This window comes from Leptopilina boulardi, unplaced genomic scaffold (genome assembly GCF_019393585.1).
Source record: "Leptopilina boulardi isolate dan_hultmark-lab unplaced genomic scaffold, ZJU_Lbou_2.1 LbouV2_137, whole genome shotgun sequence".
NCBI lineage: Eukaryota > Metazoa > Arthropoda > Insecta > Hymenoptera > Figitidae > Leptopilina > Leptopilina boulardi.
In genome coordinates this window covers 2,973,744-2,989,936 of record NW_026137682.1, presented here as the reverse complement: position 1 = coordinate 2,989,936, position 16,193 = coordinate 2,973,744, and the positions used below count along the sequence as shown (strand labels likewise).

Below are 16,193 nucleotides of genomic sequence, written 5' to 3'. Positions count from 1 at the left end.
GTAAATTACATTTATAAACAATAAATAAATGTATAATATTTTAAAAATTAATAAAATTGAAAATTCAAATTTTAGCGCGTTTAATAAAAGTGCGCATGCGTGTGTTCTCAAATGCAAAATGGCGGCGCAGCGGGAATTAATCAACTGTCGTATGTCAGACACATGCTCCTTTTTTTCATAAACAAAGTATTGTCGCATTGTAACATTCTTAAGAAGCTTGACAAAGAATTCTCTTGCGAAAGAGTCAACGGTGTTAATGCGTGCAGCATGCAAATTGGAATTGCATCGAGTAACACTACTTGTATTTGTCGCTCTTCTCTAAAGGAGGGGAGTTTGTGGGAAGGGAATGGCGTCTTTATGTATAGGCTTTATGCAGAGGTTAGTTGATCGTAGTGCGTCGACAGGTTGTGAAAAAGTAACGTGTGTAAATTTTATCAATGTTCTTGATGCCGGATTAAATGACGTGAATTAATGTAAATTAGTGATTGAAATTAAACGGTAAAAGTTATAGAAAATGTACATCGTCGACGGGCATCAATGGCTTCGACGGACGTGAGAGCAGCGTGTTTCGGATTAGTGTCGTTGACGTTTCTTGTGTCAGTGTCCTCGTCTCACTCCCTCTTTAATCTCAACTCATTTCATCTTTGTCACGCGAACAAGTGTTTAGAAAATATCCATCTCTCTCTATCTACAGGAAACGTATACGATGCCATATGACAGGTACGGGATGCAAGTGCTCAGAAACGAGGTCTTGAATGGCTACAGAATTTGACGAAATTTTTTCGATAAATTCACTAAAATAAATGAATCACGTAATGAGGATTACAGAAGATCGCAAGTGTAGGGACGAGAACGAAGATTTTCATCACGTTAGTGGGCTATGAGCGCTGACAATGGGGACGACTCCTTGGTAATTATTCCTACTTTCATTTTTTTTTTATTCTTTAACCAATTTGGTCTACCTGGCGGTACACTTACGTTCTCCGGAAGTTATAACTGAAGATTATCTAAAATTATCAGACCAGATGTAATTAGATTTTATTAGAAACTGAGAATAAAATTGGTGACTGGAAATAAACATCTGTTCGTGGGGTGTCTATAGTAAAGTTTCGGTTCCTTTGGAACCTGCTGTACTTCCGGTTACCGGTACTTAATTAATTTCATAGACTGGCTTTAAACAATTTATTACCTTCAATTTTTATTGTCCTATTTATTGAATTATCTAGTATATTCTTGATTATTAAAAGTAACGGAGAAAGTATGATCGAATGTAGATTTTTACATTTCAAAATATGTAAATAACGCGATAAATTTTTTTTTCTTTTACAAATAATTATTAAAAAGGCTTGGCAAAAATAAATTAATACAATTTTCCATTAATTAAATAACATTATATTATTCTTTTTAAAATGTTGTATAGACTTTTATGTTAATTTAATGATAAATATAAAATTTGTTAACGTAAATAAATTTAAATTAAATTGATGGTAATAAATTGTTGTGTTAATATAAATAACAAATATTGATTTTTGAGAATAATAAATATTTATTTGACAATTATTACAAATATTGGTTCACAAATATAAATATTGTAAATATATTGGGCGACTATAATATTGGTGAAAGGAAAAGTTTCATTTTATTACACGTTAGGATTTAATAAAGTGATAAAATTGTGATAAAGGATAACTATTTTTAGATAATTCTAATATGATTCATTATTGATTCTATTTTTAATTATTATTTCTTTTTAATTTCGTTGAATTAAGGAGAAACCTTCATCAATATCATGGAAACAAATTATTTTACTTTTGTTTAATTTGCGGGTGCGACTGTTAATTCTATACACACCCTAGAAATGAAGACCTCATTCTTGACATATTATTTAAATAACATTAATTAAGATTTTTCCTTGTGACTTTATCGTTGATGAATTATAAAAATATGTCGAATTTAAAACAATATTTTAATTTTTTTTAATTTTAATTTTTCTTTGTTTAACTATAATTAAATTTTGGTTCAGATACAAAAAATTTGTTCTTTAAAATTATTTAGTTGTTGAAAAAACTGTTACAATGCTGATGTTTATGAAGATTTATTTACGCCAATGAGCAACTAGTAATTTATTTATTTTCTACTTTAAAGATTTATTTACTTTTCTAAATACATTAAGTTGATATTTTTTTCGAGAAAAAAAAATAATATTTACGTTTTTGGAATTTTAGTTATTGAATACAATGTTTATTTCGTGCTTTCTTCTTTTTCTTTCTCTAAAATAAAACATATGGAATATTCCAGAACGTATATTCGTAATTTCTATAATAATTAAAATACTCCATTTTTATACACAAAAAGTATTGAAAATAATAAACAATGAGAACAAAGTACTTGGAATATCAAGAATATTTCTTAAAAATATTTTTTAGAAGAAAAAATATTTTTTTTATATAAATTATATATTTTTTTGACTACATAAAAATATTTGCAATGCGATTAATAATTTTTAGAAGAAAAATTTGTAGGCCAAAAATGATATTTTTTTTGCGTGAAAAATATTGGATAATAAAAACAATAATAATATATATATATAATTCTATGTGGATGGGTGTTATATATATTTATCGAAATTGAAACTGTTAGGAAAAGTTCAGTGAACCTAATTCGAACTATTTTCTCTATGGGATGCAATTGAAGCTTTGTATTATTATACTAGAGAAGGAAGGCAATAAATGCGAAACGGGACGTAAAAATGCTTAGACTTGCCCCACCCTTATATAGTTTCGCCAATTCGAGAGCTAAGCAATTTGTTCTCTCAAGACGACATCCTATTCAATTTACTGATTATATTTATGTTCAAACCCTTTTCTATTTTATTCTTATCTAGAAAATTTAAAGTTACGTGTCAAAACAATTTCTTTTAAACATATCTTAAGTGAAAAAAATTTATAATATAAAATTTTCTTTTCACAATATCTATGTTGACAAAATTTTGAAAATTGAAATTTTTTCCAATTATCTGTGAATTCTAATACAATTTCTATTCAAATTAAGATTTTTTTTTAAATATAAAATTATTTTATTGACTTATTTGTTTCACTATTTTGCAGTGAATCTAGATGTAACGTTGTTCTGAAAAGTTTAAGAAGTCGATTTCAAATTTTCGTATACAAAAACGAAAGTTATATTTATTCCTTTTAAGATTTCTCAGATTTCAATTTGTATTCAAGAAGTACAGATATACTTCGAAAAATAAGATTTCATCAAAATCGTACCTTTGCTTTAAGAATGTAAAGTAATACGTGTCAAGTCTAACGAGGCGCGTCGTGGAATGCAGAGCGAGAGAAGTTCGCATTCTGTTCGAACTTTACAGCTGTTGTCGTGTGAGAGAGAAGGAAAAGGCCGAGGTTATAATAGACATTGGTTATATATATGTATATTGACAAATTTTCATTTATATATTTAATGAACACATAATAAATCAGGGTGTCCAGCGGTCAGGAAAGTCAGGGAATTTAATTAAAATTTAGGGAAATTTTTAAAAATTTGCCAAAAATTAATTTTTTAAATTTTTTGATGCAAGACAAAGTGCAAATGCAAAACATTTTATTTATTAGCATTAAAAAAGGTTAATAAATAAAATGTTTTTAATTATCTTTTAAAAAAAAAAGAAATGTTTTCTTTCATTTTGAACATTCAGAACTTTAGGCACATTACAGGCCTCGGATTATACGACTTTTTCGACTTTTTTTACATTTAAAAAAAAAAAATTTTTACAAAATACGTTTTTTTTTTTAAGTATACAATGCAGATCTTCTCTATTTCAATTATTTAACATATTTTTAAATAAAATTATTCATTAAATTAATTATTTTTAATAATTTTAATGAAATTCATGACAAATTCAATTTTCTTAAACTATTTTTCAAATTAAATTTTTTATAAAATTTAATAATTGTTCATAATTTAAAGAAAAATTAGCAAATAAAATTAGCAAAAAAATTTTAATACAAAATCACTTGAAATTTAATTATTTGCAAAAATTTCAATTATTTTTAATGATTTTTATAATATTTTTCGAAAATTCAATAATCTAAAAGCAATTTTCAATTAAAAACTTTTGGAATTGAATTTTTTTTTTGTCAAAAAATTTTAATTCAAAATCAACTAAAATTCAATTGTTTTCAAAAATTTCAATTCAAAATAAACTAAAAGTCAATTATTTTAAAAAATTTAAATTCTAAATTATAATTAAAATTCAATTATTTTTCAAATTTAAATTCAAAATCAACTAAAATTTAACTAAAATACAATTATTTTCCAAAATTTTAATTGAAATTCAATTATTTAAAAATTTTTCATTTTAAAATCAACTAATTTTAATTAAAAATAAACTTAAATTCAATTATTTTCAAAAATTTTTAATTAATTTTTAAATTTTTCTATTTAAAATTAACTAAAATTCAATTATTTTCCAAACCTTCAATTGAAAATTCAACTATGTGAAATAATTTTTTTTTCCAAAACATAAATTTTTTTTAATTCTGTAAAATTGAATTATTCTCTGAAAATTAACAAAATCTTTTGAAATTCATGAATCAAAATTTCTGAACGTTCAAATGAATAAAATATTTTTTTCAATCTATAAATTATTAAAAATTATAACGACAATGTAAATTAAAATAATAAATTAAACAATTATTAAATTCTTTTTAGATATTTAAAACAATATCTTGTAATAAAATTCATACTTAAAGAAGTTGCAAAAAAATTTCGTTCATTTGAACGTTTAAAACTTTTGGCTCATTGAAATTCAATTATTTCTAATAATTCTTAAGGGGGGAACACCAGTTGTAACTCAAAAAATAATGCTTTTTTCAAGAATATTTTCCAAAAGAACAATGAATCTTTTTAAAGAATACTATTTATTAGTTAAAAGTACATGTAAAAAGCTGTAATTTAAAAGAAAAAAAAAATTTTTTTAACAAAAACTTTTGGAGATATGAGCCATTGAAGTGGCGTCTTAAGAAAAAAGGCGAATTGCGGTGACCAGCATTCTGCAAGTATACTTCGTCTGAAATACAAAAATGAAATTGATTTACATTTATTATAAGATTATCTAGTTCGTGATCGAAGGATTTAAAAAAAAAAAAAAATTTGACAAAATGGCGACCTGTCAAAGTCAAAAGTATGATTTTCGTTAAAAAAATACGGTCGATTTTCAGCTATATAAAAAAAAGTTTTGCATAAAAAAAAAAATCCTTCGATCACGAACTAGACTTATATGTGTAAATGAAGCACACTAAATTTTAAATAAATCGGTTTAATGGTATTCGAGTAATCGTGGTCACCGACTTGGAAAATGTCATTTTGAGAAAAACGCATTCAAAGTTTCAACTTACTTTTTTTTGTTCAGAAGAAATTTTGTTTCCAAGTAACAAAGAGTCATCGATTCCTGGACCATATAATAACTCTTCCGCAGTGGTTGCCGTTTCTAAATCATAGGAAAAGGCCATCTGTCGTTAGGGTCAGTTATGGCTGGCCACCTTGTATGAAGCCACGGGACGCGCCGATGCAGTGTTCTGTATATCTCATTTATTTTTCACCGGATCGACTTTGAAATTTACAGACACATTTCTAAATATGTATACTTTAAGAAAATGCACAAAAAAAAAAATTGATTTTTCGAAAGTTACAACTGGTGTTCCCCCCTTAATAAGGTTCTTATAGAATGATTCTTATTACAGAATTAATTAAATGAATTTAATATCTAATAACATTAGTTATTTAAAGTAAAATATTTATTAACCAATTAAATTTTGTTAAAATTGAAAAAATCGACTTTTTTTCGAACATAAATCGACTAAAACAACTTTTCTTGTGCCTTAAAATCGATCCGAGGCCTGACATTATCTCATTGTGCATAGTTTTTTCTTTGCGAATGTAATATATTCTGAATCTGTACTACAGTGATTAAATTAATTTTTTTTAGATTAAAATAATAGGCGTTAAATTTCTTTTGTGTGTTGGTTTGCAAACAACCATATATTGTGCCATTAAATTCCTTAAAAGTAGAATGGCATGCTTGTCATTTGTTGGTACTGTTATAGTCACAGTTTTTCCACTGGTAGACAACAACTATGTTGAATTCCGGTTCATCGTTTTAACTTAAACTCAATAATTCTCTCTCTCTAAGAATAAAATCTTATGTTTTTGAGATAAACTTCAATCATCCATTATTATCTATCTTAGAATTCAATTCCCTCAATTATTGTCCTTAAAGATCTTGATGCATATTGAAATTGAAAATATCGAATTTTTAATTTAACAAAAGTTTTATTTATTTTCAATTTTTATTAAGTAGAATGTTTGTTTAGATGAATTATTATATTTAAACGAATTTTCGATTGGGGTACAAAAACACCAAAAATAAAAATTGCCAATCCAAAATTGCCAAGAATATGGTAATTTGCTAATTGTTTTTCTCGATGTACATAAAACTATAGAAGGTAAAATTGAATTTATTCGTTAGTTACGAAATTGGGTTTTTTTTCTTTATTTTTTTCTGCATTTATCTTTTGGCAAATGAGATAAATTGCTTTATACTTTTTTTCCAGGAAAAATTTTTTTCACTCACAAATTTTTGTTGATGTTTTCCACCAGTATATAATATTCTCTCTTGAGTTATTTGCGCAAACGAGAAATATGCGTATAATTGAGAAACGGTTTCAGTTACGGATATTTATGAAAATCCGCAGGAGAGAGAGAAATTGTTTTGTTGTTCAACAAAGTTCTTTTTTTTTTTCTCAATATGCACTAATTGATTTTTCCTTACTCGAGAATATGAATCATATATATATATATATATATATATATAAGCGATAGTGACAAAAGTAATTTAACCAAAAAAGCCTCAAATTAAATATGGAATTTCCTTGTCTTTTTTTGTGAATCGAATTTTTTTTTTTTGAGAAATTCTCTTAAATTATTATTTACCAATATCAAACATTTATTGCAAATTTATTATTTAATTTTTTTCATTTATTTAAAAACATTTTACGTCTTGTCTTTATTTAAGTATTTCACGATGAGTTTTTTTTTTTTTTTTTTGAACGCGTTAAAATTATATTCGCTCTTACTGAAATTTCACGCCTGGGTAGTAAATAACATTCGCATAGCATTCACAATGTTATGTATAACATTGAATAAGGGAAAGAAAAAGGGAAGATTCCATTCTCCTCGATTTCAGAATGGAAATCCTTTCTTCTCACGTATCCGCGAACTATGGCATGGCACTCTGTGCGCGATGTTGATTGCGTGGGAAGAGCTGCAAATATATCTATATATATAACATTGAATAACAGTCTGGTGTGTATATTAAGGATTGTCTTTTCATTTCACTAAAATTAAATTATTTTATATTGCACAATGCTTATGGTAAACACAATATTGAAAAAAATATCGGAAATTATTTGTCTATAAAGCTTACATTGGACATAAATAAAAGTATTATGTTTATTGAGTTTTATTTGCTTTCATTATATGAATAGTGGAATTTAATAGAACTTAATTATGCTGTACTCGCTTATAATTTAAATTCATATAGTGTATAGAAAATCAAGAAATGATCTGAATTTCATTTTAACGGTATTTTTGCTAATATAGGTGATTCTCCAATTTTTTTTTTTTTTTTTTTATGTAAAATATTGGGGCGCATGATTATGTTCTAAAAATCAGTAATCAAAATTTACATTTTATCGAATTTCATTTGTCATAATTAGTTTTGAGCCGAATTTTTATTTGTTCGAATTAGTATTTTGTATAATTTTCATCAAACCGATTTTCTATATTACAGAATTTTTATTTGCTCGTATTTTCATTTAGGGACAGCTGGGGTAAATGGGGACAAAATCGCTATGTTTCACAAATTATGCAAGATTCTTCCTTTAAAAGGTAATATTTGCGGGTTTATATTTTTTAAGTTGTTATTTACGTTCCCAAAATTAATTTTATGCAGCAGAAAAAAATGTAGATAAGCTTTAAACACATGAAACTGACTGTCCCCATTTACCCCAAAATTTAGAAAATTTCATAAAATTCGGGGTAAATGGGGACAGCATAGTTTCTAAGAAAGTTTTAAGAAAAAAGTTTCCTTAAGTATATTACTGTATTAAGGGATGCAAAAACTTGAAAAAAAATTGTGTAGATATGTAATAGTTGAACCAATTAAAATTTTTTTATTTTTTTTTCATTTCAGTATTTTGTCTCGCATTTCAAAAAAAAACAGACTTAAAAATCATACCAAATTTTTTTCTTATTCCTTATGACTCCCTTAACAGAAATTCACTTGAATTTTTAATTTTTGTTAATTTGGTTAATGATGACAAGGTGTCCCCATTTACCCCAAAAATTTGAAAACTCAGGGTAAATGGGGACAGCTTCTCATTATTAACCAAATTGCCAAAAATCAAAAATTCAAGTGAATTTCTGTTAAGGGAGTCATAAGGAATAAGAAAAAAATTTGGTATGATTTTTAAGTCTGTTTTCTTTGAAATGCGAGACAAAATACTGAAACAGTTTGACTTTGATTTTCAAGTTTTTATGCATTGAGCGATAACTTTTTTTATCTTGCTGCCAATTGTCAAGATAAAAGCTTGGCAATACTCAGAACCTCTTGCAGGTGATCTGAGGTTAAAATATTGACGTTGAACTTCATTTTAAAACTGTAAATTAAGCTACAAAACCTCTTGTCCCCATTTACCCCAACTAACCCTAACATAATAGGCATTTTAAAGAATTTTTATTGGGTAGAATTTCATTGCATAGAATTTTCTTTCAGATGAATTTTCATTTGTTGAATTATTATTTGATATAATTTTCATATAACCGATTTTTCATACTACAGAATTTTTACCTAACCGAAAAATTATTTAATAGAATTTTCATTTGTCCGAATTTGCAAATGGCCGAACAAACAATCGACAGAAAGATTTCGGTGCGATTTTTAAAATCAACCAATCACAATTTTATGGATTATTTTTGATTGGTTGATTTTAAAAATCGCACCGAAATCTTTCTGTCGATTGTTTGTTCGGCCATTTGCAATTTCAGACAAATTAAAATTCTATCAATTAGGTAGAAATTCTATTAAATGATTTTTCGGTTAAGTAAAAATTCTGTAGTTTGAAAAATCGGTTATATAAAAATGAAATTCTACCCAATAAAAATTCTTTAAAATACCTACCTATTATGTTAAATGAAAATTATGCAAAATACTAATTCGAACAAATAAAAATTCGGCGCAAAACTAATTATGACAAATGAAATTCGATAAAATGTAAATTCTGACTAATGATTTTTAGAACATAATCATGCGCCCCAAAATATTTGGTTAAAATAATCAAAATATACTGATTTTTGTATCTTTGATTCGATTATGTGCAATTTCGGACAAATGAAGATTCATTGAATTTGAAAAATACGAATCAATTAAAATTCTGTATTCCATTAAATGAAAATTATGCTAAATTAAAATTAATTTTTAATAAAAAGTTGTGTGAAAAAAAATTCTGTAAAATAAGTATTGTGCTAAATAAAAATTTAGTACCTAAAAATTTTATAAATTAAAAATGTATTTAAAAAGAAATTTCTCTCAAGTGACAATTCGAAAAATTAAAATTCGTCATAAAAAATAATAATTTTTATAACTAAAAATTGTTGTATTAAATTGTTATAGGGATTAAAAAACTATGTTAATGTATTTCACTTTGTGGATGTCATATTGATGATAAAAGGGGCAAAGATACAATTATTACTTTCAGGGCCGTTATTTTTTATCAATGGTTCGCAATCGTGCTTGTTAAAATTGATTTTGATGAGAGAATCAATGGAATATGACATTTTAAATTAAAGTGTTGTGTTTTTCTCATCGTTTAATAAAAAAATATTTCAATATAAATTGCTTTGTTGAAATACTAAAAAAAAAAATTAAATTTAATAAATTACAGTTCCAAAAAAAATGGGAAAAGAATTTTTCATTTTAATATTTTAATTTATATTTTAAATAAATATAAATTCTCCATCATTTCAAATTTCTGTGAAAGAATAATTTAAAAAAAAAAACAAAAAAATAAAACTGGGTGTTCAAAAAAAAAAAAAAAAAAAAAAAAGATTTAACTAAAGTTCGTTATTATTTTTGTTAGAAATTAAATTGCAACATTAATATAAAAAATAAATAAATAAAATATTTTATGAAATGCAAAAATGGTTATTTTTGCTATTTTTTAAAAAATTAACTCTTTTTATGTATTTTTTTAAGTAGTTGAAAATTTTTGCGGAAATAGTTGAAATTCCACGTGTTACTAATTAATGACAGTAGAGTATACTTGCAACGGAAATTGAAGTAGGTATGTGCTTGAACTTGTGATGTTATATATACGTAAATTAGCAACTGGTGATTTAACGTTATCTATTGAAGGGCATACTTTTGTTGACAATAAAACTACTCGAATGTGACAAAGAGTCTATATACATATAGTTGCGTGTGCTGTGCTGTCAATTTCAATATAGGAAATTTCGCGACTTTATAGGCAATCGAGTTGTAAAATAGGCGTGGGTCATATATATACAACCACGTCGCGTGAGTCACATAAAAACACTCCTACGTCAGTCAAATAAGTTCTTCTCAAGGACTAAAAGTTATTAATATTTGAAAATAACTTCACAAGGTTTTTTTTTCCTATTCTGATTTATATATATATGAAATCACTAATTTTTGTCATACACTTTTTTGAAAAAGAGAATTTTTTTCAAATATAAATATTATACAATTACTTTGTTTCTTAAAATATATAAAACAATAAAATATAAAAATAATTATTATTATAATCAAAACCAGGGTTGCAATAATTTAAAATTTAATTTAAGTTAAAATTTTTTAAACATTTTTTTTTAAATTTATATGTTTTATTTTTTTTTTACATTACATTTATTTTAAGTTTTAAAATTCATCTTTTAACCTATTGGCGAATACTCTACTGACATTTCATCAAAAGTTATTTACCTTTTAAAAAAATTAAGTTTTTTTTTTATAAAACATGTCATTTTTAAAAATTTATTAAAAAAAATTTTATATCACAACTGTCATAACCAGTTATTAAAATATTTAAAAACATATCGATTTATTTATATTTATGAAATATTTATATTTTTTAAAAATTAATTATTTCCTGATGCTTTTAGTATTAAATTTATCTTTTAATGTATTTTTATTAAAAAAAATATAAACTATCTTAAAAATGAACTTTTGAAAAATGTTAACGTACAAGTAAAAATAAATTATGATTTAAATTTAAAAAATTAGGATTTTTATCAGCCCTGATAAAAACTATAAATAATTTATGGTTGTTTTTGGATGTTTATTCTATGACAATTTTTATATCGATTTTCGAAATGACTCATTGAACTTTTTTTATGTTCATTGTTTTTTTTTGGTAATTTGTCATTTTTATTTTATTATTTTTTCTGTTATATTTTAGTTTTATATTTCTATTTAATTTTTATCAAATTTTGTTATTTTTAATTTTTCGTAATTTTTTGTCAAATACTGTTATTATTAATTTACTTTATGTTGGTAGGTAGTTGGTACACTGAAAAAAAAATTATTTGATTTAAATACTCGATTACTTGACTATTATCAAATAAATATTTACTTGAATCAAATAATTTTTATTTGAATTAAATAAATTGTATTTTGAACCCAATAATTTCTGTATTTGAAAGAAATACCATCTCAAATAATAATTATTTGATACAAATAAATATTTATTTGATAATAGTAATCGAGAATTTGAATCAAATAAATTTTTTTTTCCCTATAATTATTTTTAACTGGAGTTGACAATTTTTGTTAGTTTTTTTATTTTGGTTTTTTTTTATCAACATATAGTTTTTCAATTATACAAAAAGTAAATCACTCTCACTTTAATGCTAAAAATGAATTAATCGAATATAACTTGTGTGTGGTTTATTAACCGTTATAGTAGAATACGCGTGTAGACATTTATTTGATATTTCCCTATTTACACTCGGTTAGAAAACCGCAAGTCTTTACCCAGTGGACTATTTATTCGTATTGCAAATTTCTTGTTTCACATTTGATCTATATAATATGTATTTTCTTTCATATATGTACGTTTCTTTTTCTATTGCAAAAGTCTTGACGTGACACTTTCATTGAAAAATAAATATACTTTGATCATTATATATATATGAAAATTAATGACGATGGTGACGATGTGGTAGTTAATTACACTGTCAGGTATTTTATATTATACATATACTCACACTTTGCAAGTCGTTTATGAAAGTATAGAGAAAGTTTTTATTAACGTTGACGCCGTTCGACAATATTTGTATCTATTTTCGTGCTTTAATTTTCCCTTTTTTAGTTCAATGCAGTTAAAAAATTTTTTCCCTTTTTTTGCTCTTATAAATTTTTATATGTAAAATACTTGGCATAGTTTTAATAATAATTGATAATATTATTTTGTACAAAGATAAAATTCAAAATGTAAAAGTTTCCAAATAAATATCATATCGTATTAAGAGTTTTTGAGGTCGCTGAATCCAAATTTAAGGTCAGATTAAAAAAATTCAAAATGGCGGACCCAATAGGGCGGGAAAATTTAAAATTGATTCGATTTGTTCAAAATTCGGTACTTGGCGATTTTTTGGGTCGCTGAATCCAAATCTGACCTCAAATTTGGATTCAGCCACTCCAAAAACCCACGAGTACAAAATTTTGAACAAATCGAATCAATTTTAAATTTTCCCGCCCTATTGGGTCCGACATTTTGAATTTTTTAAATCTGACCTCAAATTTGGATTCAGCGACCCCGAAAACCTTAGTATATTCATTGACACTCAAATTGAATTATGTTTAGTATTTTTTTTTTCTAATGTGGACATATATGTCCAAAATCACAAAGGTGGTACGACTTTTTTTGGACATATATGGGCCATTGACTGTCAAGGGGTTAATTCTTGAAATTTTTTATAGAATTTATATTTTGTTTCTCCTCTTTTCTTTTCTACTTCATTTTTGATTCTCTTTATGTATCAAAATTGGAAATTTTGATAATTAATTTTAAATATGTATATATATATAGAGAGAGAGTGTGTGTCTCGTATATCGAGAAATTTCCCCGAGAACATAATGAAGTTAACACCTAACCCAATTTCACGTGCATCATATTTAGCTTGCACTATATTTGAAATTACCTCTGACGAATTTGCCGTCACTGTCTCTCGCTTGACGTAGGATCGTCGACGTCATCCATGTCGTTCGAGGCAATGAATTATGATATCGACGCTTCTATATATTTCAATCTATATTAATTTCAAACTTGTTGTTGAGAGGTTATCAAAACTATATTTTATTAAATATAAATGATTATAGGTTATATGTATATATTAGATAAGGTATATAAAATATATAATTCGTATAATTACATATATCAAGCTGTTTTTATTAATTTATTACAACTTATTAAATTTACATTACACACATTTATACAAACGATTAGGGTAAGTGCATCAATTACGACGCGTTCTTAAAAAATAACTATTATTACTATTATAGTTAATATAACTATAGTTGCAAAATAATTTTAAAAAATTATTGTAATCTTTTTTTGATACAATTACTAATAAAAATGCACATTTAATCAATTATTAATTTAATTATTTGATATCAAATTTTTTTTCTCGCCGTAATTAAAACATTTTTAAGTCTTCCATTGGCTCCAATTGCGGTGGGCAAAGTATCTTCAAAATACACATAATGTTGGTATACAAATAGAAATGTCGAATTTTCTATTTTAAAGGTGTTTTGATTCAAATCGCGCCGTAATTAGTGCATTTACCCTATTTGGAATAAAAATATTTTTAAAAAAAGTTAATTAATTTTTATATAATTTATTTCAAATTTTCATTTAAAAAAATATATTTTTTTTCATTTTGAATGAACTGAAAAATGAAAATAAATTTTTTTTAAAAATTATTCATTCTACTTGTGAGAGAGGGTTGATTTGATGACTCAGTGAGTAAAAGCTTTTAAGACAAATGCAATCTCGTTTCTTCTTGTTTAGTGTATACGTCGACGATACGTAACCGTCTGGAAACTTGCTTTATCACCCTTTTTGCACCCTTTTGTTTTATATAAAATTCACCAGACGCTTTTCAACATTTAACTTTTGTTGTAATGTGATTCATTAATGCGTTAGACTCATTAGCAAAAGTTAAAATTTATATATTTATTACCATAAAAAAAAAAAAATTTATCCCTTTCGCATATTTTAAATAAAATTATTATATACAATTTTTAATATGCACTCGCTAAATTTGAATTAATGAGAATTCGTTCACTAATATTAAAATTAGTAGAAATTTTCGCACTAATTTTTAGCAATATATTATCCCTCACAGCACCGAAACTTTTCTAAAGATTTCCTAAAGATTTATTTGAAATGTTTGAAATATTTAATTGCGAATGTTTAGTGAAAATTGTGTAAAGATTTAAATGTCCCACTTGAATAAATGTTTATAGCGCGAAACTTTCCTGATGAACATTTATTTAATCGAGACATTTAAATCTTTACACAATTTTCACTAAACTTTGCAATTAAATATTCCAAATATTGCAAGTAAATATTTACTAAATTTTCAGGAAAGTTTCATTGCTGTGGGGAACTATTTGATTTAGTAAAATTGTATTACTACAGTTTTAGTGAAAAATGACTAAAAAGGGATAGTAGAAATTTTCACTACTTTAAATAATTAGTGAACGAATTTTAAATTTTATTATTATATTTTTAGAATATTTAATAAAAATCATTATGCGTGAAGAAGTAATATTTTTTTTCAAAATCTAAATATGGATACATGTGTGAAATAAGTGTACGCATTGTCAGAGACTGTCACAATTTTCCGGAATCGTTAACTTTAGAAAGCGTAACCAAGGATAAGACGTGCACTAAAAGATGTCATTTTTTTATCAGCATTCTGATTATTAAAAATACATATACTGATTTTTAATCAAAATTATTGTTAGGCGTACTATTACTAAAACTATATATTATTTTATTTATTAACACTGAAAAAAAAATTCTGGTTAGGCTATATTTAACATTACTTTCTAGTTATGTTAACCAGAATTCTAGTTGAATTAACTAGAATTCTCGTTAAAATAACCAGAATTCTGGTTAACCTAACCAGAATCAAAATGTTAAATATACCCTTACCAGAATTCTGGTTATTCTAACTAGAATTTTTTTTCAGTGAAGAAGAATAACAATTTAATATGATAAATTATTGTTACTTTTGTAATATATTTATTATTTTTCCTTTTGAAACCATTATTTATTATTATCTTTTGAGGAAAAAAATTTCACCTATTGCGCTTTGTGCAACAATTTTTATGTCAATTTCGAAGAATTTTGATAATAATAATAATAATAATAATGATAATTAACAAAAAACTAGTAATCATAATATAGATACTATTATTATTTTTAATTAAAGCGAAAATTAAACAAATTATTTTACTGTATATATTTTAATAAACGAAATAGACAATGCTGAAGTATACGCAATGTTTTTGATAAACGATTTTTAAAGAAATAATTTTTTAAAATGAAAAATTCTATAATTTTTTTCTTAAAAAATATTTCTCGTAGTTTTCATGAATCAACAAATTATAAAAAAAAATATTTTATAAGCAAAAAATTATAGAATTTTTTATTTTAAAAAATTATTTCATTAAAAATTGTTTATCATAAACGTTACATACTTCAACTTCGTACAAAATAGCCCCCTTTTTTTGTATGTAGTTTCTACAGGTTTTTAAAATTATAATTTTACGTTTCCTTTTTTGTCTTAAAAATAAATTCTTTATTAATATGGTATATTTTTTTAAGAATAAAATCTTTAATCAAGATTTAGAGATTTTTTTTTTAGTACGAAATCGGTCCGCATGAGTTCGGTATTATCCAGAGTCCAATCAAAATATTACCGACAGAGATAAATCGACAAATCTCTGCTGTTGGAATTGTTGGACATGTGTTTTATCGATGAAAGATATTATGTGATTACGCGCAGGTGTAAAATTTAATTAAAAAAATATTATCTATTGATTC

The 16,193-nt window shown here is 24.9% G+C and overlaps 1 protein-coding gene across 2 annotated transcripts in view; it reads left to right on the top strand.

Moving 5' to 3' along the window:
* Nucleotides 1-115: 115 nt before the first annotated feature.
* The window catches only part of LOC127291385 (ral guanine nucleotide dissociation stimulator), a 57,905-nt gene continuing 41,827 nt past the window's right edge, over nucleotides 116-16,193 (top strand). For both annotated transcript variants that reach the window (XM_051320483.1, XM_051320482.1), the window contains exon 1: nucleotides 116-910. In XM_051320483.1, coding sequence (XP_051176440.1) covers nucleotides 881-910 — 30 coding nt within the window. In that variant the 5' untranslated portion in view covers nucleotides 116-880. The remainder of the gene's footprint in view (nucleotides 911-16,193) is intronic.